This window comes from Pangasianodon hypophthalmus, chromosome 9, assembly GCF_027358585.1.
Source record: "Pangasianodon hypophthalmus isolate fPanHyp1 chromosome 9, fPanHyp1.pri, whole genome shotgun sequence".
Lineage (NCBI taxonomy): Eukaryota > Metazoa > Chordata > Actinopteri > Siluriformes > Pangasiidae > Pangasianodon > Pangasianodon hypophthalmus.
In genome coordinates, this window is record NC_069718.1 from 717,017 (window position 1) to 742,300 (window position 25,284).

The 25,284-nt window shown below is 40.1% G+C and overlaps 2 protein-coding genes across 2 annotated transcripts; both read left to right on the top strand.

The window, feature by feature from the left end:
* Positions 1 to 4,657: 4,657 nt before the first annotated feature.
* On the top strand, positions 4,658 to 18,248 carry LOC113525260 (sodium-dependent neutral amino acid transporter B(0)AT1-like). Its single transcript, XM_026911735.3, has 12 exons — positions 4,658 to 5,121; positions 8,139 to 8,279; positions 9,724 to 9,861; positions 10,134 to 10,315; positions 10,644 to 10,754; positions 11,566 to 11,678; positions 11,764 to 11,892; positions 12,044 to 12,200; positions 12,703 to 12,907; positions 13,513 to 13,672; positions 16,034 to 16,196; positions 16,839 to 18,248. The coding sequence occupies exons 1-12, from the start codon at positions 4,923 to 4,925 to the stop codon at positions 17,043 to 17,045; spliced, it is 1,905 nt and encodes a 634-aa protein (XP_026767536.2). The 5' UTR covers positions 4,658 to 4,922; the 3' UTR covers positions 17,046 to 18,248.
* Positions 18,249 to 18,385: 137 nt separating this feature from the next.
* On the top strand, positions 18,386 to 25,229 carry LOC113525261 (sodium-dependent neutral amino acid transporter B(0)AT1-like). The gene is made up of 12 exons (XM_026911736.3): positions 18,386 to 18,709; positions 19,530 to 19,670; positions 19,943 to 20,080; positions 20,155 to 20,336; positions 21,510 to 21,620; positions 21,729 to 21,841; positions 21,928 to 22,056; positions 22,168 to 22,324; positions 22,401 to 22,605; positions 23,442 to 23,601; positions 23,683 to 23,845; positions 24,978 to 25,229. Exons 1-12 carry the CDS (start codon positions 18,511 to 18,513, stop codon positions 25,188 to 25,190), a joined length of 1,911 nt encoding a protein of 636 aa, XP_026767537.3. The 5' UTR covers positions 18,386 to 18,510; the 3' UTR covers positions 25,191 to 25,229.
* Positions 25,230 to 25,284: the final 55 nt, after the last annotated feature.

A 25,284-nucleotide genomic window follows, 5' to 3' on the forward strand; every position in this document is an offset into this window, starting at 1 on the left:
TATGAGAAAGCTCTACCCCCAGCTGTAGCACGCACTATTCGAGGTACCAACAAATAGCCTGCACCTTTTGATCTGAGTAGGCGTGACGGATCATAAAAGACCAAAAGTTCGCTCAGGTACTGTGGCACGAGACCATTCAGTGCTTTATAGGTCAATAGTAGTATTTTATAATCAATACGAAATTTGATTGGGAGCCAATGCAGTGTGGATAAGATAGGGGTGATGTGGTCATATCTTCTGATTCTAGTAAGGACTCTTGCTGCTGCATTCTGGACTAACTGGAGCTTGTTTATGCTCCTACTGGAACATCCAGACAGTAAGGCATTACAATAATCCAACCTAGAGGTAACAAAAGCATGAACTAATTTTTCTGCATCGTGTAGTGACAATATATTTCTTATTTTAGCAATATTTCTGAGATGAAAGAAAGCGATCCTAGTGATATTATCTACATGAGCTTCAAAAGAAAGACTAGAGTCGATAATCACACCAAGGTCTTTTACTGCTGCACATGATGTAACAGAAAGGCCATCCAGAGTTATTATGTAATCAGAAAGCTTACTTCTAGCTGCATGTGGTCCTAGTACAAGTACTTCTGTCTTGTCAGAATTAAATAAGAGAAAGTTAATAAGCATCCAGTTTCTAATGTCCTTTACACATTCCTCAACTTTATTAAGCTGGTGTCTGTCATCTGGCTTTGCTGAAACATACAACTGTGTGTCATCTGCGTAACAGTGGAAGCTAATACCATGTTTACGGATAATTTTGCCCAGAGGTAGCATATATAAAGAAAAGAGCAGTGGGCCTAAAACAGAGCCTTGCAGGACACCAAACTTTACCTTAGTATGAGAAGAGAAGTCACCATTTACGTTTACAAACTGATAACGATCAGTCAAATAAGACCTGAGCCAGGAAAGGCCCTTTCCCTTAACGCCTACTACATTTTCTAGTCTATCGAGGAGAATAGCATGATCAATGGTATCAAAAGCTGCACTAAGGTCAAGCAACACAAGCAAGGAGACACAACCCTGATCAGAGGCCAGTAGTAAGTCATTTACCACTTTAACCAGCGCTGTCTCTGTGCTATGATGAGGCCTAAATCCTGACTGATACATTTCATGAATGTTATTCCTATGTAAGTGTGAGCATAGCTGCTGTGCTACAACCTTTTCTAGGACCTTGGAAATAAAGGGGAGGTTTGATATTGGTCTATAGTTAGACAGCTGACAGGGATTGAGGTCAGGTTTTTTAATCAGGGGTTTGATAACTGCTAATTTTAAAGATTTAGGTACACAGCCAATGCTAAGGGAAGAATTGATTATCTTTAAAGGAGGTTTGATTGTTTCAGGAATTATCTGTTTGAGGAAACAAGTAGGTAAAGGATCTAGCATACAGGTTGATGATTTTGATGAAGAAATTAGTGAAATTAGTTCAGTCTCTTCATGGGGAGTAAAGCGTTGTAGTTGTTGATCTGATATTATTATATTATCATCTACAGGGTTAGTTATAAAACTCTGGTTTTAAATTAATAGTCTGAATTTCTAGCCTGATATTTTCAATTTTACCATTGAAAAAATTCATGAAGTCATCGCTGCTATATAATGATTGTGTGCGTGTTTCTATTGTGGTCTTATTCCTAGTTAATTGTGCTACAGTATTAAATAAGAATCTAGGATTATTTTTGTTATCTTCAATTAGGGTGGAGAGATACATTGATCTAGCAGCACTAAGAGCTTTCTTATAGCTCAGAAGGCTCTCCTTCCATGCTATTTGAAATACTACCGATTTAGTTTGACGCCATTTATGTTCTAGTTTTCGAGTGGTCTGTTTTAAAGTTCGTGTGTGATCGCTATACCAGGGTGCTAGCTTTTTCTCCCTAATTATTTTTCTTTTAAGTGGAGCTACCTTATCTAGTGAGTTGCAGAACGTTGATTCTAAGCATTCAGTTGCCTGGTCAAGTTCTTCGGGATCAGACGGTGATCCAATCATGGTTGATAAATCTGGGAGATTACTGATAAAACTCTGTGCAGTTGTTGACGTGAACGTACGTTTGACATGGTGACGTGGCAAGGTGCATATACTATGATTAATACACATTTTAAATGAGATGAGGTAATGATCTGAGATAGCTTCAGACTGTGGACATGAGACTATATTTTCTATATTTAATCCGAATGTTAGTATTAAATCAAGAGTGTGACCACCACTATGAGTGGGTCCTATTACATTCTGATTAACCCCTACTGAATCTAGAATGGACACAACTGCTGTTCTCAGAGGGTCTTCTGGATTATCAAAATGAATATTAAAGTCTCCAACAATTAATGCCTTGTCTAAAGAAACAACCAGGTTAGAGATGAAATCTGAAAATTCACATAGGAATTCAGAATATGGCCCTGGGGGTCTGTAAATAATAATTACTGGAATCACCTGGGTAGACTTATTTTTAGTGGCTACGTATGTTATGTTAGAATAAAGAGCTTCAAATGCGTTGAATTTATGACTAGGTTTTTGTGTGACGGCTAGATTATCATTATAAATGACTGTGACGCCTCCTCCTCTGCCAGTTAGACGGGGCTGATGTATGTAACTGTACCCGGGAGGACTAGCTTCATTTAATGCTACAAACTCGTTTGGTTTAATCCACGTTTCTGTTAAACACAGTACATCAAACTCCTGATCAGTAATGGTTTCATTAACAATAAGCGCTTTAGATGTAAGAGATCTAATATTTAACAGTCCTAGCTTCAGATCAACGGTGCTGGCTATGCATTCGGCTTGATTTAATTTTATGTTAATTAGGTTACTAAAACAAACTGTCTGAGTATGTCTATAATTTTGTCACGATTTGACATTACTTTTTATTTTTCTCTCAAACTTCTGTTTACACAACACGCGGGTATTCTGTGACTGTACCGAGCACGTGATGCGAGGCACGAGTCTGTTCAATTTCTGATCAGATGTCTGTTACTAAGCATCTAGCTGTAACATTTTAAAACCACATCATTTCACACTGTACAGCTTTGGCACCGCTGTGTGGGGTTAACACCGCAAAACCTTCGGAGCACAGTTTAATAACCTCAAGTAAAAAGCCGTACTAACCCTGCTTCAAAATCACAAGAATGAAACGTTCCTCTAGCCAGGGTTAATAGCGGGGTTTAGAACGACAGGGATTAGAACGACGATACCCCGGGGTTAATAGCGGGGTTTAGAACGACGATACCCCGGGGTTAAAGGCAGGGATTAGAACGATGATAACCCGGGGTTAATAGTGGGGATTAGAACGACGATACCCCGGGGTTAATGGCTGGGTTTAGAACGACGATAAACCGGGGTTAATAGCTGGGTTTAGAACGACGATACCCCGGGGTTAATAGCGGGGTTTAGAACGACGATACCCCGGGGTTAATAGCGGGGTTTAGAACGACGATAAACCGGGGTTAATAGCGGGGTTTAGAACGACGATACCCCGGGGTTAATAGCGGGGTTTAGAACGACGATAACCCGGAGTTAAAGGCAGGGATTAGAACGACGATAACCCGGGGTTAATAGTGGGGATTAGAACGACGATACCCCGGGGTTAATAGCTGGGTTTAGAACGACGATACCCCGGGGTTAATAGCGGGGTTTAGAACGACGATACCCCGGGGTTAATAGCGAGGATTAGAACGACGATACCCCGGGGTTAATAGCGAGGTTTAGAACGACGATACCCCGGGGTTAATAGCGAGGTTTAGAACGACGATAAACCGGGGTTAAAAGCTGGGTTTAGAACGACGATACCCCGGGGTTAATAGCTGGGTTTAGAACGACGATAAACCGGGGTTAAAAGCTGGGTTTAGGACGACGATACCCCGGGGTTAATAGCGGGGATTAGAACGACGATACCCCGGGGTTAAGCGCAGTGTGAAAAGCCCCTTAGAGCTTTCAGTGAAGGCTCTTCCACGTTTAGCTTCACCTGTTGAACATCATTACAGCTGAATATACTGATCATGTAAAGGTGCTACTGATTGATTTGTAGCTGCACTGAACAGGATGTAGCACATCTGAAACACATATTACAGGCTTGGAAAATATCCAGGTGTCTCCACGATTACAGCACAATTAACAATTAAACTTTTAGCGTTATCCACATTAAATCAAAGAAAGCATGAATTTAACCATTTAAAAAGGTTAACCTATCTCTTTTTTACTTTTTTTTGCTGGATTTTGCTGTTGTTTGTTTGTTTGTTTTTTAAGCAAAGATTTTGCAAATACACAACATGTGGTTAAATATGAGGCGTCCATGTCAATGCCATGAGGACAATAAGGAAATTTTAATGAATTTAAAAAAACTAATCAACTTCTAGTGCTGATATCGTAATAAATTTATATGTTTATATCTAATAAAATTACTGCACTGTCATCGTGAGTGTGTGTGTGAGTGTTTGTGAGTGTGTGTGTGTGTGAGTGTGTGTGAGTGTGTGTGTGAGTGTGTGTGTGTGTGTGTGTGTGTATGAGTGTGTGACTGAGTGTGTGTGTGTGTGTGTGAGTGTGTATGTGTGTGTGAGTGTGTGTGTGTGGGAATAAGGGCTGATGATTTAAAAACAGAGTCATAGTTTAAGTGTGTTTTATCACTAACTAATGCCTTCACTGATAAACTGAACACCACGTAAACACCATCGGACATCTACACCATGTGTGTGTGTGAGTGTGTTCTAGTAAGGGTCTTCACACGGTTGTAAAGGATGTAGGTTTATCTTGCTGAGCTGACACTATCACGCTCGCTCAGATGGATCCACAGATAACATGGAGTACTGAAGTGCTGAAGGTCACTATTTATGGAGAAGCACTCGTTTGGAGGACACACTGAGGCGTCTTCAGTCTAGCTCACACACACACACACAGTGTATACACAGACTGCAGTTCTCCGGAGAGCAGGAATGAAGCTGAAGCTGCCGAACCCGGGTCTGGAGGAGCGAATCCCCTCCCACGCTGAGCTGGAGGACATGGAGAAGGTCCAGGCTGGAGATCGTCCTCAGTGGGACAATAAAGCTCAGTACATGCTCACCTGTGTGGGGTTCTGTGTGGGGCTGGGGAACGTCTGGAGGTTCCCCTACCTGTGTCAGAGCCACGGTGGAGGTAGGACCTGTCATCTTTGGGTTCTCCGTCAGGGGGTTGGAAAGAGTCCTGACTTGATGTGGTGTTTGTGACTATGTCAAGGTGATTTTAAAGAGTCTTGGGTTCTTCAGTGGTTCTTTGCATGGTTAAGGGTTCTAGGTGTGTAAAGGAACATTTTCTGAATATGAAACCCTCTGACTATGACATGGTTCCAGTTTCCTGGCGATATTATGGAGTATCAGGTTCCTCAATGATTTTTTTTTTCTTCAGTAGGTAAAGATTCTTAAAAGAACCCTTTCTGAAAGGGAAACCCTCTGTTGTAGGGTTCTGCATGGTTCTCCAGGGGTTTAAAGACACTAGATGGGACAGTTTATTTTCTAAGATTGCCCTTTTTTGTACTTTTAGTTGAAGAACCTAGAACATCCACCTAGACCTTAGGGAGCACAGTTGTACCATTAAGAGCACTTTTATGGTTATAATTTGAGAACTGGGTGCAGCATCAATGAGCTGGAAGACAGTTAAAGAGAATAATGGTTAAATATTGACATACTAGCGATTACACACGTCCTGTGGTCCATGATGGAGTGCTTTGGGATTTTACAGGTTTTGGGGAAGATCTCACACACACACACACACACACACACATACATACATACATATATATATATATATATATATATATATGTAAACTGAAATGGACTTAATTGGGGTTATAATGTCATGGATCTACACAAAATAGATAATGTTATTGAAGTGAGAAGACATTCAGTGCAGTTTGCAAAATTCTTTATAAATAAACACCATAAAAGCTGCAGTGAAGCCATTAAATCTGTTCTTTTGCAAAAAATAGCATAAAATGTTTAGCTTGCTAATGAAGAATTTCATCGTTACCACATTTTACCGCCAGCTGAGTTTATTTCTCTATTTCACCCCCTGTAACAACAGAAACTAGTTTTCATTTTTAATCTTTTAATCCAATTCCAGTCCATTTAGATGATTTGGATTTAAAATCGAGATTGAATTAGAACCTTTAGGGGCTGGTCCAGGCTTGTGGACCGTATGGTTAACTCCCTGATTTGCACTAAAGACAGTATGTATACTAAGCAGATAAAGAGTTGTAAAGCTGTCTAAAGTTTCATCCTACCATCAGGAGATGTTAGCCTTGCTAGAAGCAGAACAAAAATCTGTGAATGAATTCAAGCATCCCAAAAAGCAGGCATGTGGACTCGATCCACACATGACTAGGAACAGAACCTGGGAAAATATCTTTATATCTCTTGTATAGCTAACTAACACAAATTAAATAACGCACGAATCAGTGTGTGATTTACACGTTACACGCTCGGCTTCGTTCTCAGATTAGATTAGCAAAGCGAGCTAACTGTACTAGCTACGTACGCTCACCAGAGGCATCAATGATCTCTGCTACTTCCTTCCAGCTTTATTTTTCTTCCTAACGTCTCTATACACGTTTAATATGACAGGAGAAGATGAAACTACGCTTATAAGTTTTTCTTCCATTTTTGCATCAAACAGTAAACAGGAACTAACTGCAGGTAAGAACCAAAGTTGTGAGCGGGAAACTGAAGAAACGTCACACCACATGAGCCATAAGATTTCTCCAAGGAATCATTCACATTAATCATTTGGATTTGTCACTTCACTGGTTCATAACTAATTTGCACAAAATTGAGAAAAAAAACCTCCTGTCAGTTTGTCACAGCTCAGACTCGCAGTGTAACAAATGCAAAAAATTTGCATAAACAAAGCAGTTATTAATAACGAATTGAAAGATCGTTATCTTAAACATCATCATCATCATCCATGCATCCAAAATTAGCAAAGAGAGATTATATAACATCAGGGACGGACTGAGAGATTAGCGCTCAGTAATAGTTAACAGAATTATATAAAACCGTATAACTGTGACTTACGCTCATGCCTCAGCTCTACTTTAGCTCCTGCAGTTTTAAATTAACTTCCCCATATACGCTGTGGATTTTACAGTGTAGATAAATTACTTATAAAATGAGATGCTTAATAAAATGCTGATGTTTTGCACTTTATGAGGTGAGGTCTCATTTGAGTGACACATCACACTGACGTGCTAATCTATTGGAAACATTTTAACTATAAGGCTCGTCTTCTGGTCGTTATTTTCTGACGATGTCGATCATTAAAACAGGAGATATTGGAGCTGTATATTGTTTGATTGTTAGTGTAAAAAGCTCTAGAGCAAGCATATGTTTATACATTTATCAGTAGGTAATAAAAGTGTGGTAAGAGAAAAGATAAAGCTGATTTTTAGCTGCCGAGTTTTTTGTTTTATCTCTAAGTGACCATGAGATAATTCATCATCACCACAAGGCCACGCTATCAGACATGCAGATTATTTTACTGCACGTTTGGAGATAAGCAACAGTATCTTTAGATCTAATCAGTGATCTGGTTGTACTTCCATTTTCATTAATTAAGCTACAGTAACCCTACGGATTCACCTGTTTGTAAAATATAATAATAATAACGTTGGTTAACTGCTAATCTATCTTCTGATAAGAGTCTTGTTCACTTGAGGTCATTGACCATTTGTGCAAACCATCCACTGACCAATCAAAAGATCAGGATTCAGAAGAACATGTAGAGATAAAACTCTTCTTCTTGTCTGTTGTTTGTTGGCCATTACGTATTAATGACCCCTGTTCCTTCACTGCTTCATATCCTATACAATACACATGCTTCCCGTTTACCCATAAAGCCTTTCCTGGCCTCGTTCTATTTAACTCCTTCAGATTATACAATTCTCCTGCACAAACTTCTCCAGGTCCCAAATCGGTGAGGATGGTGAGGAACTGGAACCCTCGACCACCAGCTGTACCGTTAATTCCCACTTTTTCATCATCATAAAGGAACTTATCTTGTTTCCAGCCTCGGGGTTTATTTGGAAAAGTGTCCTATCTCAAAAAACTCTCAGACAGTTAGAGACAGTTAGTACTAAATCCAAAATCAAGCATACCAACACTTTCCTTCTGCGTGTGCAGGAGCGTTCATGATCCCGTTCCTCCTGCTGCTGGTCCTGGAGGGAATTCCTCTCCTACATCTGGAGTTCGCCATCGGACAGAGACTGAGGAAGGGAAGCGTCGGAGTTTGGAGGTCCATCAATCCGTATTTGTCCGGAGTCGGTGAGTGGAACGTCCGGAATCGTACACTACACACTGTTACAGGACAACGCTGGGTAATTTAGGTGGCTGAACGGAAGCAGAAGAAGGTTGTGGACTGTATGCTTCTTAGCTGCTAGGCTGAGTGTTTTAGCACTAAAATGTGTTCATATTATGCAAAGCTTTTGTATTTTTATTTATTCACTTTATTTATTCATTTATTATTTGATGTTCAAGGCAGAAGTATAACTATAAACAACTTTCAGATGAGAGCTTTTGATCATTTGAACATTTTGATGATATGCATATCTTACATTACATTTACATTTATGGCATTTGGCAGATGCTCTTATCCAGAGCGACTTATAATTATCTCATTTATACACCTGAGCAGTTGAGGGTTAAGGACCTTGCCCAAGGGCCCAGCAGTGGCAGCTTGGCAGTGCCGGGATTTGAGCTCATGACCTTACGATCAATTGTCCAATATCTTCCAAAGCTAAAGAGTTAAACACAAATTAAATACTAATCAGTGTGTGTGATTTACGCTTTACACGCTTGGCTTCGTTCTCAGATTAGATTAGCAAAGCGAGCTAACTGTACTAGCTACATACACTCACCAGAGGCATCAACGATCTCTTCTCCTTCCTTCCAAGCTTTATTTTTTCCCTAAAGTCTCTATTCACATTTAATGAGAGCTCATATATGACAGGAGAAGATGAAACTACGCTTATAAGTTTTTCTTCCATTTTGCATCAAACAGTAAATAGGAACTAACTGCAGGTAAGAACTAAAGTTGTGAGCAGGAAACTGAAGAAACGTCACACCACATGAGCCATAAGATTTCTCCGAGGAATCATTCACATTAATCATTTGGATTTGCCACTTTACTGGTTCATAACTAATTTGCACAAAATTGAGAAAATTAACAAACAAAGCAGTTATTAATAGTGAATGGAAAGCTCATCATCATCATCATCATCATAGAACGAAGTGCATGCTTAAAATTAGCAAAGATGGACATTATAACATCAAGGGACTGACTGAGAGATTAGCGCTCAATAATAGTTAATTACAAAAACACATTACTTCGATTTACAATTATAAGGTCTGTTGTTCAATCTACAGTATACACCAATCAGAAATCTGGAATATTTGAAAAATCAGTATTAAAAATGGACAAAAAAAGTTTGCTGTCCTTGGTGGATTTTAGACGAGCACTCACACTGACACACCTTTGTCTTCAGCCGTCTTTGGTCGCAGCGACTCTAACCCTAATCCCGTCAATTAATGCGTGCTGAGATGCCGATTTTAACTCACGACCAAATTCTTTTATGGTGTGAGTTTTTTTACTGTGAAAACAAAATCAGGCCAAAATAATCATACAGTGTAAATTCAACATGGAGAGGAGAAGACAGTGAGATCTCAGGGTGCAGGACGAGACTCTGTAAATTGAACTCTTTCTCCACAGGTACTGCATCCATGCTGGTGTCCTGTATGGTTGGAATGTACTACAACACCATCATAGCCTGGGTCATGTGGTACTTTTTCAACTCCTTCCAGGATCCACTGCCATGGAGTCAGTGTCCCATTAATGAAAACAAAACAGGTGCTGTCTTGGATTTTACTTTATTTTATTTTATTTTTTTTAATAAACTCCTTCCTAACTCGATTAAGAAAATATACATGATCAATAAACTACATTGGGTGGCATATTAGCAAGACTGACTTCTGAGAGTCTGGGAAAGATTTATTTATGCCAATGTGTTAATCTGGTAGTAAGTAATAGTACTTCAAAATATCTCTGGACTTCTGTTCCTCGAGAAGATGTTTCTCAACTCTGGAGGGAAAAGGTCTAGAGCTCTTTGTCTCCCCCTACAGCCGTGGTGTCAGAATGCGCCCGCAGTTCCTCTGTGGATTATTACTGGTACAGAGAAACTCTGAACATCTCGAAAAACATCGAGGACTCGGGCGGGTTGCAGTGGTGGATGGTTCTGTGTCTGATTACAGCATGGACGGTTCTCTGGGTCTGCTGCATCCGAGGCATTGAAACCACCGGAAAGGTAAGAAAATTTTATTGTCGTTGCATCCGAAGACAATGCGGGTTAGCACTGTAAATCAATTCCAATCTGCCATGACAGCAGGACAACAGGGACGATAAACAAGGTGTGTCTCGGGTCAACGTCCGTTTTTGTTTTACGATCAGTCAGTAGGTTTATGTGCTTTATCTTCCACCACCATAAAACTGATGTGTGTAGGAAACGTTCATTCATCATTCAAGCTTAGTCATGCGTTCCAAAGTTAAACATGACTCACTGCGGGGTTTAAACACGAGATATTTTTCAGAAATGTCTAAACATCCTTCTCGCGTTGGCTTCTTGTCTTTTCTAGGCTGTTTACATCACATCCACGCTGCCGTACGTCGTCCTCACCATCTTCCTGATTCGAGGACTGACTCTCAAAGGCTCTGTGGACGGGATCAAGTACCTCTTCACTCCAGATGTGAGCACTCTGATTCCTAACAGCACGACCTTGGGCTTTGTGATGCTCCCTGAAAGAACATGTCTTATTCACACAGCAGTCAGGGCAGGCGGTTCTTTCAGTTCAGTCTTCAGCAGATAAACACTAAACCAACCTTTTACAGGAAGTAAAGCTAAGCTTCAGTGCAAAAAATAACATTCTAGCAATGAAGCTGTAATTGTAAAATCTAAAGCATTTAGCATAAAGCATCTTAGGTCAATATCTAACAGATTGGACTGAACCCTTCTAATGAAGAATAATCCTGGATCTGGACTTGATATCTTGACCAAAAGTATTAATAAGGCTAGCAATAAACATCATGAATGTTAGCAGTCATCCTGAAAGTTTCCAACCTTATATGAATATATTCATTTGACCTTTTTGACCTTTAACTTATAATTCCCACTTGGAAAGTCAGAATTTCTTGAAAGCTCAAATTTTTCCAAATGAAAATCTAAAATACCCTGCATCCTACATCCACTTAAATTAAACAAACCACAATCCAGACTCTTTCTGCACATTCTTAAAAGAGAGTTTTTATAAGCCAAACAAGTGCTAGATTAATGTGAGAATCCATTTTTACTGACCTCAAACAGCTGAAGTGGCATAAGTTAGGAAGCAGGAAGTTTCAAATCGGAAAAGTCCAACTTCCTTGTTGTCATGAACCAATAATAATCCACCTCAACCCTTTGTGTTAGCATCACCAATGAGTCCACTAGATTAATCCACTGGTTGAATTAAGAATTTACTTCTTTTACCTGTAGATTTTACTGAACCATTTGATTTTGTGTAGTTAAAAGAGTTGGCGAATCCGACCACATGGCTGGACGCTGGAGCCCAAGTGTTCTACTCTTTCTCTCTTGCCTTTGGAGGACTGATCTCCTTCTCCAGCTACAACTCCGTACAGTGAGTAACTCTTTCAGCAAACAAGAAGCATACATCACACTTATTTTTGTGTTACACTCACATGTGTAAATTGTTTTTTTTTTAGTAACAACTGTGAACAGGATGCTGTTATCATCTCCATCATCAACGGGTTCACGTCAGTTTATTCTGCCATCGTCATCTACTCCATCATCGGCTTCCGAGCCATGGAGAAGTTTGAGGACTGTCTCAATGGGTATGTGATTATATCCTTTCTGAACCTGGTTCTCTAGCTCTGGCTCCTGATGGTGGAGTGAGAATGTGTTCTTCAAGATGTTTAGAAGGCTCCTCTGAGGAGTTCCACCAAAACCAAACCTCGCTGAACCTCTCTCTGTGTTGGTAAATAGGAACATCATGGCCCTCATGAATGCATTTGACCTTCCAGAGGGAAACATAACCGAGAGTAACTACGATGAAGTCCTACAGGCTCTCAACAGCACATCATCATCAATAATTCAGGGGCTTGATCTGAAGACCTGTAATATGCAGGATCTCCTCAGCCAGGTGAGACCCCATGACCAACTAGGTTCCAAGTTTTTTAAACCCTTAAGATCTCAGCTTACTTAGCATGCACATGGCAGCTGGGCAAACACCAAGCCTGTAAGCTTTCGCTTTATGACAGTTCATGCTGTGGGCACTTTGCAGCAGGTGACCTTCTTCCTGTAGCCATGGAAACTGACAAAAATTTTTATTTAACGCCACCTGCAGTACTGGAGCACTCATACATGATGGCCAATATGAAACCACAGAGAGTGTAAGAGTTTGTAATCTTGTGAAGGTGGTTCTGTATTCACGCAACCCTCTCAGCCGTCGTCTCCACATGAAGCACAGTGAGGCCTTCAGCCCCAATTTAACAATCTGATCTCTCATCCCACAGTATGTTTGTTGATTTTCTATGATCTTGGATTGGAGAAATGTCTTCTTGTCCGACTTAAAACAAGCCTCACAGTTGAATTAGCATCTTGCTTTATGAGTAACATCAGCATCTTACTCCATGTTCCACCAGGGAGTAGAAGGTACTGGTCTGGCCTTCATCGTGTTCACAGAAGCCATCACCAAGATGCCCATTTCTCCTCTGTGGGCAGTGCTGTTCTTCATCATGCTCTTCTGTCTCGGACTTTCCACCATGTTCGGCAGCATTGAGGGCGTCGTGGTGCCTCTGCAGGACCTGAACATCTTCCCCAAGAGATGGCCTAAAGAGGTCCTAACAGGTACCAGACGTATATTTTACTTCTTGCTTCTCCTTCCTTCTTAACTAAGGACCATGCTGAGTAAGTTTTACATGGCGTTTGACTCCAACTTCATCATACACCATACAGACACCACACGCATGAGAAGACCACATGTTCCCACTTTTCCGTATCAACAGCAGGGTTAGTCACGTCAGGTCAAACATTTAAAGCTGCAGAAAAATGTTTTATCACAGATTTGATCAGGAAACAACAATCAGTGTTTGTTATTTATTGTTAAATTTTGTATAAATTTTGTTTGTTTGCTTTTCGGGAGACTCGAGCAGAATGAGCTAATCATTTAGTTTTGGCTTTAGATTAAAAAATGATGCCATCTGAACTGCTTCAGGAATCAGCAGTAACTTTTTTATAGTGAATCGATGCTTTCTGACCAATCAGAATCCAGAATCCAGCCCTGAGATGTGTAACTATTCATTAAAATATTTTTAAAAAGCTGACATTGCAATTAATGAATAAAATTTAGAATTAAAGGTGTAGTATTTTCATACCTGATGGCTGTGTTCACTTACAGCGAGAACGCAGCGTTATTGTACAGACAGTAAACACTGAGTGTATCTGAATTTCAGGAATTGTTTGTTTGGTGTCGTTTGCCATTGCTCTGATCTTCACCCAACGTTCCGGTGAATACTGGCTCGCTCTGTTCGACGGATTCGCCGGCTCCATTCCCTTACTCATCATCGCCTTCTGTGAGATGATCGCTGTGGCTTACATCTACGGGATAGACAGGTCAGACTCGGGGACCACACCACGCCTTACACAACATCTTTCTTTAAAAAATAGAACATTAATATAAACCTGTGATGTGCAGCTGCACTACTGTCAGAGCTGCTGTTATAGAAAACTAATCAACACCTTCTGACCAATCACAATCCAGAACTCAGCAGCGTCACTATTACACTTTAGATTGGGGTTTAAAGAGTGAAAGAGAGAAAGAAAGAAAGAGTATTGAAGTAGAGTAATGAAGTAATTATTCTAGTTAGAAGCAGATAATCATGCTAGCTGCATTAGCATGCACTAGCATGTCCATCTCTTTATTAGCATGATGTAGCTAGTCACAGGCTAAAGCCGGTTGAACTTCAACAAGTCCTCAGTCGATCTGTTTTATTACTCTGAATACAGTGAAGATAAAGAATTAGCTGTACTTTGTTCTGTTTGGATTATAAAATCTGTCATGTCTTATCTTTTAGCATGTTTTGTGCACTGTACTATGCTAACTGGCTAATATTCTTTCTGCTAGCAAGCTGAAAACTGATGTCGTTAGCGTCGCTAGTCGAGCTGCACTTTGTAGCTGTGATGTGTTTGTGCTAGCGGTTGTGTTTTACGACGAAGTTTCTACATCACCTTCATGCAGATTCAGTGTGTCACAGCATGAACAAAACTCATAAAAAAACTCAACTTATTTATAGAGCACTTTCCCGGCACAGCGTAGCTCAAAGTGCTGTTCACTCGAGCAGTAAAAAAATAAATAAAGTAATAAAATGTTAAGTACTATAATGCGTAAAGATTAAATAAAAGATATCAAGTATCAAGACAAAAATCAGCGTAAAGGAGATTAAAAATACATTAAATTCAAAGCCAAGTTACAAAAGATTTAAATTCTTGTATAGTTAATACTTAACAATAAATTATTATTATTATTATTATTATTATTATTATTATAATACACAACTTTATTCATAGAGCACTTTCCATACACGTGGAAGATGTGCACAATTAAGTAGTAAAGAAATTGAATAATAAAAAATAAAATAAAATATGAAGTTAAAAATGACAGAAATTAAAATTAAATTAAAAAAATAAATAGCAACATAGAGAATGTGCTTTAAATTAAACGCCAAATTAAAATGCTTTTGAAAAGAGTGAATAATAATAATAATAATAATAATAATAATAATAATAAATAAAGAAGAAGATTTTAAATCCTATATCTTTGGCCTGTCAGTGTGCATTTATTTTATTTTATTTTATTTTATTTTATTTTATTTTAGTTTAGTTTAGTTTTGATTTGATGTGTGTATGTTGTAGCTGTGTATTTCTCTCTGAACTGTTACTCTGGGGTTTTTGTTTCTACAGTTTTTGTTTGCTCAGGAAATAAATGTATGTTTGAATGTGTGTGATTGAATGTGTGAGTGTGTGTGTCTGTGTTTGAGAGTGTGTGTGTGTGAGTGTGTTTGAGTGTGAGTGTGTGTGTGTGAGTGTGTGTGTCTGTGTTTGAGAGTGTGTGTGTGTGAGTGTGTTTGAGTGTGAGTGTGTGTGTGTGAGTGTGTGTGTGTGTGTGTGTGAGTGTGTGTGTGTGTGTGTGTGTGTGTGTGTGTGTGTGTGAGTGTGTGTGTGAGTGTGAGTGTGTGTGTGTGAGTGTGTGTGTGTGTGTGTGTGTGTGTGTGTGTGAGTGTGTGTGAGTGTGTGTGAGTGTGTGTGTGTGAGTGTGTGTGTGTGTGTGTGAGTGTGTGAGTGTGTGTGAGAGAGTGTGAGTGTGTGTGTGAGTGTGTGTGTGTGTGTGTGAGTGTGTGTGTGAGTGTGTGTGTGAGTGTGTGTGTGTGTGAGTGTGTGTGTGTGTGTGTGTGAGTGTGTGTGTGTGTGTGAGTGTGTGTGTGTGAGTGTGAGTGTGTGTGTGTGAGTGTGAGTGTGTGTGTGTGTGTGTGAGTGTGTGTGAGTGTGTGTGTGTGTGAGTGTGTGTGAGTGTGTGTGTGTGAGTGTGAGTGTGTGTGTGTGTGTGTGAGTGTGTGTGAGTGTGTGTGTGTGTGAGTGTGAGTGTGTGAGTGTGTGTGTGTGAGTGTGAGTGTGTGTGTGTGTGTGAGTGTGTGTGTGAGTGTGTGTGTGTGTGTGTGTGAGTGTGTGTGAGTGTGTGTGTGAGTGTGTGTGTGTGTGTGTGTGTGTGTGTGTGAGTGTGTGTGAGTGTGTGTGTGTGTGAGTGTGTGTGAGTGTGTGTGTGTGAGTGTGAGTGTGTGAGTGTGTGTGTGTGTGTGTGAGTGTGTGTGTGAGTGTGTGTGAGTGTGTGTGTGTGTGAGTGTGAGTGTGTGTGTGTGTGTGAGTGTGTGTGTGTGTGTCTCACCCACTCATTAGCGTTCTGTTTTTTCTTCCTCGCAGGTTCAATAAAGACATCGAGTTCATGATCGGACACAAGCCCAATATCTTCTGGCAGGCCACGTGGCGAGTGATCAGTCCTCTCATCGTTCTCGTTATCTTCATCTTCTACCTGGTCTCCACTGCCACCAAGGAGCTCACCTACATCGCCTGGAACCCTGACTCGGTACGGCTGTCCTCTCAAACCTGACGCAGCAACAGTTAAACACACAGACGTACCGTCGTCTTCCACGCGTCTTCTTTTCCCGTCAGCAGTTAAACACTCAGAGTCACTGTTACAGCACTGAGGATGATTATTTTCCTATAACAGCACTACCACAAGTGCTTTATTCCTCTCACACCACAGCAACTTGCCAATGATTACACTTTTTTATTTATAAAAAGACGACTTTTATTCATTTATGGTTGTGGAGTGTCTGTAAAACGAGTGAGTTCCTGTTGTCACTTACGTTATAGCAGCTATAAACACTCGTTCCCTCATCAGCCTCTCTTTATTCTCTCACTTCAACTTAATAAGATAAAAAAACCAGCTTGTCATGTTACCAAGATTAAATAAGTTTTTAATCTCTTTTTTATTAGCAGAGCGTCCACTGTCCATGTCCCTGTGAATGAGCTGTTGCTATAGAAACGATAACGTATTATAATACAAACTTCTAGTACAGTTTGTAAATGATTTGAACGTAAAAGAATACGTACACTATCAATACAATTATTTACAAATGTTGTTTCATGCTCGTTAGAGAAACTGACACTGATTCACTTTTAGTGACAAAAACATTTTGTCTTTTTTTTTTTTTTTTTTTTACAGAAAAACTTCCCCAATTTAGAGGTTCTGCACTACCCCTGGTGGATCAATATCATCATCTTCATCCTTTCCGGAATTCCTGCTCTCGTTATTCCGCTAGTGGCTGTTTATAAACTCATCAGGAAGCGCTGCTGTGGGAAAGATGAAAAGCACACTCCGGTAATTCACACCGTCTCGGCTCAAATACAGACAGAGCTGACGAAAGTGTAGAACACAAACTGACCAGCTTCACATACTGAGGAAGGAACTAAACCACTGTGAGAAAGGTGAACATTATATTACCAATGAAGTGGAACTAAAATTCTACTTGGAGCCTCTTCTCCTCCTCAGACTTATAAAGAAGTTATTTCTTTGAATATAACTTATTTTGTTTGATATATAAGCCATGTTCCTGACCCTGATCTTCGATAATTAAAGATGAACAAAACCTCATTTTAACATTATTAGCTCCACAGTGAAGGCGTTCATGGATCACGATGGGAATTCCTTCGGGCACATGGTTCTCCACAAAGTCTGACAATACAATCACAAGAAATGACAGGCTACACATGAGATTCCTCTGAAATTCACTTTTCTGAAAGCAGTGACTGTCGTATTTGACTCACAGAAGCTCAGAAATGATCTTTGTAATTAGGGGTCCAAGCACCAGAAAGCTGAAAACCGTTCAAATGTAATGAAAAAACTCCATAAACTCATAAACTTCCCATGAAAAACCGCACAGAACTCCATGTTTCATCTGGAGGACGTTGCTTTCCACAGGAGCTGTCAGTAGAGCTTTCAGTTACCTCTGGAACTAGGCTTATTCCATTCATTATCAAACATTAAACATTATATATCTTTCTGAAAACAAAAAACAAATACAAGAGTTGTCAAAACAGATTAAAATCGAATAGGTGCGGATTGAACGAGGTCTTGACGTGACCCTTGACCCTTGCTTCATGTCTGGTGTGGATCTGGGGTTAGATCATGTCCTGATGTTACACAGCTGTAGAAGAAACTGCACTTGTTTCACTGGTGTTGATTTACAGTGATGTTGGTGGGTTTCTTGCATGCTTCAGGTCCTACTGGATTAAAGTCTGCACACACAATCAGTCCAGAACATGAACTGTTTTCTGCTTCAGCTAGTCTTTCATCACTCTCCATTTCAAACATTCTTCTGTTTGCCTGCTTGCTCCAGGGTTAAGATTTGTGAACACAGGGTTAGAATTAATTATTGTACAGTAAACAATGTTTATATGTAAATGCAATTGTTTCTTTTTTTTCTTGCAGATTGTCAATTACAATAAAAAGAGATTTGTTGTACACAGTAAAGAAATATTATGTAATGTTTTTCAGGCTGTAATTTTGGGTGAGTTGGTTGAATTTGTTAATATTGCACTGAAGCAGAGCTCTAATAAAAATACTTGTGAAGTCGTGGCATTGTTAAGCGTCAGTGTTGGGAAATAAAGCATTCATGCTCTGCCAGTACGCATTAGCACTTATCTTTTTTCGACAAAATATCTCCATTCTGAAGATAAAACCGTCCAAGTGCTGAAGGTCTTTATTAATAGAGTTGAAGACCTTTCACACACACACACACACACAAACACATATAGGTGTACACCTATATAAATATACATACACACCATCAGATAGCCACCGAAAGCGGGTCTCTGTTTGAGGACGGAGAGCAGGAATGAAGCTGAAGCTGCCGAACCCGGGTCTGGAGGAGCGAGTCCCCTCCCACGCTGAGCTGGAGGACACGGAGAAGGTCCAGGCTGGAGATCGTCCTCAGTGGGACAATAAAGCTCAGTACATGCTCACCTGTGTGGGGTTCTGTGTGGGGCTGGGGAACGTCTGGAGGTTCCCCTACCTGTGTCAGAGCCACGGTGGAGGTAGGACCTGTCATCTTTGAGTTCTTTAAGAATTGGACTAACCTGTGTACTGAGAAGCTGGTTATTAGTTATTAAACATTTCTTAGTTCATCCAATCCTGTCATTTGACCTTACATTCCATGTGCAAGTCCTAGATGCATAGATTAAAAAAACGAAGCATTACGCTCAACTAATCAGATCATCCATTAATAATTCAACAATACTTCAAACTGCTGATGAAATGTTGAGCTTCACATATACAGGTTAAAGTGTGAATGTTACACAATATTCACTCAGTCCTGACACACAGACACACAGAATAAGCAAGGTACATTAATAACACCATCAATAACTCAAACATCTCTATATAATTCAAAACTAAAGGGAAATACCCAGTAGAACTAAACCTGAAAACTAAACTGGCTGAGATTTATATACTGAAGTTGTCTATAAACTTAATTCCATGTTCTGCTGAAAAATGTGTAACTCTGAGGAATTTCTGACCTCAAAATAGAAACAAAAAACAAAGAAAACTTCTACTCAAAAAGTTGGGAAGATGTCCTCAACATGACTTCACTACTATAAATGATATTATAGTAAGTAAGTATAGTAAGTTCACTCTTAAATACGCACACCATGAGCTCATGGTTACTGTTCGCTGGCTAGCTTGTTGCTAAAAAAAACACAAGCTCTCATGGAGATGTATAAGTTTTTTCCCACTTTGTAGCTCAAAATTTATATATTACTGAGTTCAGATGTTCCACTTCCATGTGAAGTTGAATGCTGCATAATTACATCATCATAATACCTGAAAAATTGGTGAATACCCTGGTGTGTCCAGGAGCGTTCATGATCCCGTTCCTCCTGCTGCTGGTCCTGGAGGGAATTCCTCTCCTACACCTGGAGTTTGCCATCGGACAGAGACTGAGGAAGGGCAGCATTGGGGTCTGGAAGTCCATCAGCCCTTACCTTACTGGACTTGGTGAGATTTATAAAGCTGATCATACAGGAAATAATTCCTTCATCAACATCCAACTTTGAGAATTATTTTCGCCTCCAGTTGGTTAATTCAGGTGCTGGCTAATTCAGGTTGCTAATCTAAATTCATGCTAACGCTAGGAATATACAATGCTCTCAGATCGACTCAATCAGCTGGACAATCTGACTCTAAGCATGAGGAACTTTCATCTCTTTAATACTGAGGTAATTTCATTCATCCAAACGTGAACATGAGGAAGTACTCTGGGTTTTCAGGTGTCGCCTCCATGTTGTGCTCCTTCATGGTGGGTCTGTACTACAACACCATCATAGCCTGGGTCATGTGGTACTTCTTCAACTCATTCCAGGATCCACTGCCTTGGACTCATTGCCCCTTAAATGAGAACAGAACAGGTAACGATTATCAAACAGATGATTTAATGAAGAGATGGAGAACTTTCACAAGATCTCTCTGTCTCCCCCTACAGCCGTGGTGTCAGAATGCAGCCGCAGTTCCTCTGTGGATTATTACTGGTACAGAGAAACTCTGAACATCTCAACTAGCATCGAGGACTCGGGCGGGTTGCAGTGGTGGATGGTGCTGTGTCTGATCGCAGCATGGATGGTTCTCTGGGTCTGCTGCATCCGAGGCATTGAAACCACCGGAAAGGTAAGAAAATCCACATTACTGTGTTAGAGTCTGATTTAATCTTACTGTTGTTTCGTTGTAAAGCTTTTGGCTAAACATAAGTACAAAGTAAGTAATAAGTAATAAGTGTGCAAGCTCCGCCAGCTACGCCACTCTCTCGCTCTCTCTCTCTCTCTCTCTGTCCCTCTCTGGCTCACTGAAAGCACAAAGAAACTCATAAGTAGGCTGGTGATAATAAAACACAGGTGAGAATCATCACACGTAACTTGCCAGTTCAGTGATTTCTCGACCACACGCCCGCTCCCACGTCAACTCCACAGCACAAACAGCCAACCTTTATAAATAATAAAACATCACCTCAAAAATAGTGAACCTTCACAAATAAGAAAAAACACTTCAACAATAGAGAATCATTACAAATAACTAAACATCACCGAAAATAAAGTCATATCTAACCTTTGCAGGGTGATATGAAGTTTATCTTTAATGTACTTTCCTCACTCCTGGCTGGCTCACCAATCTGTGCAATCATAGATTTAGCAGATTCCCCAAAATCTGTTGCAAGGGTGGTGTAAACTTCATCAAAATATACTTTCCTCACTCCAGACTGGCACACAAAATTGTTATATCACAGATTTCACAGATTCCCTGAGAATTTTACAGTAAAAATTAGCAACATGTTGCTTTATGGAAGATTTATTTTGAGATACTACACTGGCTGTCAGAGAGAAAGAAACAATAGGGCCAGGCTTGCCATTGCTCTATCTCTGCCAAGTGATAATATCCTGCCAAGTGGTCCAATGGCAAGCCGTATTTCTTAGTATTTTTGTGTGAGAGATTCAATGATTGATGTTGATTCATCTCAGAAGGAGGGTGAACTGTAGTAATCATCACTTGTGAGGTGACTCTAGTCAGATAACATCTTGGCTATTAAACATCCTGCTTCAAAATAAGGAAGGATAAAATCAGAATCTAACAAGAACCATGCACATGCGTATTGAAGCAGATTGACCATTCCCTGTTACGCAAAACATTTTCTGGTCATCACAGAGTATAAGACCTACTAAACTGTGTTCATTAATAAAACTCTATACTTATAAAGTCAGTCATACTATTAGAATTCCTGATGAGAGTCTCCAATGTTTTAAGTAATCAAAACTATTACAACTTTTTTTATTTCTGATCTATTCCTAGGCTGTTTACATCACATCCACGCTGCCCTACGTGGTCCTCACCATCTTCCTGATCCGAGGACTGACTCTCAAAGGCTCCATCAATGGGATCAAGTTCCTCTTCACTCCAGATGTAGTTTTCCTTTTACTTATTTCAAACATGGCCAAATGTTCATGCATGCTCTCAGTATTCTGGTGATGTGATACACTGTGATTCTCTGTAATTGCCTGTTTTTTGAAGGTGAATGAGTTGCTGAACCCTTCCACCTGGCTGGATGCAGGTGCCCAGGTGTTGTTCTCCTTTTCAGTGGCTTTTGGAGGACTCATCTCATTCTCCAGCTACAACCCAGTGCAGTAAGTGAACCAGAATTACATCACAATGAAGAGATGAAGGTTTGAAGTGGAGTTTTAACTGTTTTATACCTTTGTTGTTTCACCAGCAACAACTGCGAACAGGACTCAGTGATAATCTCAGTGATAAATGGAATGACATCCGTGTACTCAGCTACGGTCATCTACTCCATCATTGGCTTCCGAGCCACACAAAAATATGAGGAATGTCTAGGAAGGTTGGTTCCTGTAGTGAGCCTGCTCTAATTAAATTATTTCGTGTTTAGCGTTTCCTGTTCTCTAAACACTTCACAAACACTTCAGTGGCTCTTGCCTTTGTTGCTAAACAGAAACATTTTGGCCCTCCTGAATGCGTTTGACCTTCCAGAAGGAAACATCACAGAGAGTAACTATAATGAAGTTCTACAGGTTCTCAACAGCACATCACCTTCCATCATTCAGGAGCTCGATCTGAAGACCTGCGACATTCAGACTTTCCTCAGTCAGGTACAGTCTGAAAAAAATATCTTCTGGCTTGAAATAATATGGAGGTAAAATAAGATCTGTCTATTTTGTTTTGCAGGGAGTCGAAGGTACTGGTCTGGCCTTCATCGTGTTCACAGAAGCCATCACCAAGATGCCCATTGCTCCTCTGTGGGCAGTGCTGTTCTTCATCATGCTCTTCTGTCTGGGACTTTCCACCATGTTTGGCCATGTTGAGGGGGCTGTGGTGCCGCTGCAGGACCTGAATGTCTTGCCCAAGACTTGGCCTAAATCTGTTTTAACAGGTAGGCTCATCATAAAGGCCATATTCAGAGTTAAGCACACAGTGAGGATTTAATACTGAAATTATGAAACATTACTGAAACATTTGTAAAATAATGAACGAGCTTATAGAGAGCTGTACGTGTAGCAGACGAACGCTCGGTCAGCTTATTCTTCAAACCATGGGCATGTTTTCTTTACAGGAGAGCGCATCGAATTAACACAAACATTGACATTATTTTTATTTCAAAACCTCAAAATTTATTATCTTGTACCTTTAACATGACACTAGTAACTGTCGTACATATATATATACACACACACTCACTGTCCACTTTAATAGGAACACCTGTTCACCTGCTTATTCATGCAGTTATCTATTATGAAGAAAAAGTGTAACTTTACCCGTGGCATGGTTGTTGGTGCCAGATGTTTTTTTGTTTTTCGCACCATTCTGGGTAAACTCTAGAGACTGTTGTGTGTGAAAATCCCAGGAGATCAGCAGTTTCTGAAAAACTCAAACCAGCCCATCTGGCACCAGCAACCATGCCACAGTTAAAGTCACAGAGATCGCACTTTTTCTTCATTCTGATGTTTGATGTGAACATTAACTGAAGCTCTTGAGCTGTATCTCAGTGATTTTTATGCATTGTGCTGCTGCCACATGATTGGCTGATTAGATAACTATAAAATTTAAATATATATATATCAAATCTGATCGTGGAGCTCTGTGTATCCCGACTCTGGATACGAGTCCCCATGTAATTCTCGATGTAAATACTGATGTAACTTTTGGACTTCAGAGCTTTTCCCCTCAGAAGCATAGTTTTTAGACTCATGTGGATTGTCTGTGTTGCAGGTCTGATATGTCTGGTCTCCTTCATCATTGCACTTGTGTTTGTGCAGTCTTCTGGAAACTATTGGCTAGCTCTGTTCGATGGGTTCGCGGCGTCTATCCCACTGCTTGTAGTAGCTCTGTGTGAGCTGATTGCGTTGGTTTACGTCTATGGCATTGACAGGTACGCAGGTGTCTCGTGAACCCATCTGACTCTGTCGTGTTTGACTTGCAAGCTTCTGGTTAACTTGATCTTTCCCATCAGGTTTAACAAGGACATGGAGTTCATGGTCGGTCACAAGCCCAACATCTTCTGGCAGACTACGTGGAGAGTCCTCAGTCCTCTCATCCTCCTGGTCATCCTCGTTTTCTACTTCATGAAGACTGTTACCAAAAAGCTAACCTACATTGTCTGGGACCCTGACTCGGTATTCCTCTTTACCTCTACAAAGCTAACAGAAAATGTTCTCAGAATGTCAGTAAAACATACAGCAAAATTCTTGCAGTGTTCTGAAAATGTGCTGTAATAAAGATTGGCTTCATAATGAATGCTTTCTAAAGGTTAACATTCCAAGAAGTTCAAGTTCCAGTTCATTAAAAACATCACTGCAAGATGCACAAGTGCATTCAAGAAAGACACCTAGCGCAAACTAGCAAGGCTGATAAATATTAGTTTAAGTTTAGTTTAGTTTAGTTTATTCAGTTGAAACCAAAGTGCTGTACAAGTTGTATAAAGCAAATCTATACACAAAAACATTTAACGATACAAAATACCGAGAGACAAATGGACATTTTCCAGGCTCAGACTGAATTAAAAGATAGAGAATAAAAGTGAGTCTTCAAGGAGGATTTGAACACAGCAATAGAGGAGGATGATCTTATATGAACAGCGAGACTGTTCCAGAGCCTGGGACTGAGAAAGCCCGGTCACGCTTGGCTTTGGAACGTGAACGTGGTACTGAAAGGAGTAACTGACTTGATGATTTTAGAGATCTTGGGGCAGTGTACGGAGTAAGGAGATCACATGTGTACTGTGGAGCAAGCCCATGCAAAGCTTTAAAAACAAATAATAACATTTTAAACTCAATGAGGAAATTGACTGGCAGCCAGCGTAGAGAGGCAATCACAGGAGTGATGCGCTCACGCTTCCTGGTGCCAGTCAGAAGTCTGGCCGCTGCATTTTACACCATTTGCAGGCGATCTAGAGCGGTCTTAGGCAACCCCAAATAAAGGGAATTACAGTAGACCAACCTCGATGTTATAAATGCGTGAATAACAGTTTCATTACAGACAATACAATGCAAATAAATATATGCAGCACATTAGTATAAGAACAAATGTGAATAGTAAAAGGTTTGGATCCTACAACTTTAACATTTAGAAAATCGTTCTGAAAACCTCCAATTGTGAGAAAACAATTTTTTCTGATTGTTCTGTAAGGGTTCTGTAAGAAAGCTGCCTGATCTATTCAGAAAGTTTCAGAAGTTTTAGGATGAAAACGATGGTAAAGAAAAAGATGCACCTGAATACTGAAACTTTCTTCTCCTTGCTTTCCCACAGCCGGGTTTCCCAGCACTGGCTGAAGCGACGTATCCCGACTGGATCAGTGGCATCATATTCATCCTGGCCGGAATTCCGTGCCTCTGTATTCCTGGAGTGGCTGTCTTTATGTTCATATGGGAGCGGTGTTGTAAAAGACACTCGGAAAAGTTGAGGCTTAACACCATATCTGATAAAGTTCCCATGAGCGTAAAAATATCATCAAATGAATAAATACTGAAGTCACAATAAACTTAATCAGTGTTAAAAATACATCAGTGTTGTGTTGGGAATGTTACCGTCTTCCTGTATGTGTATTTTTGTTTAA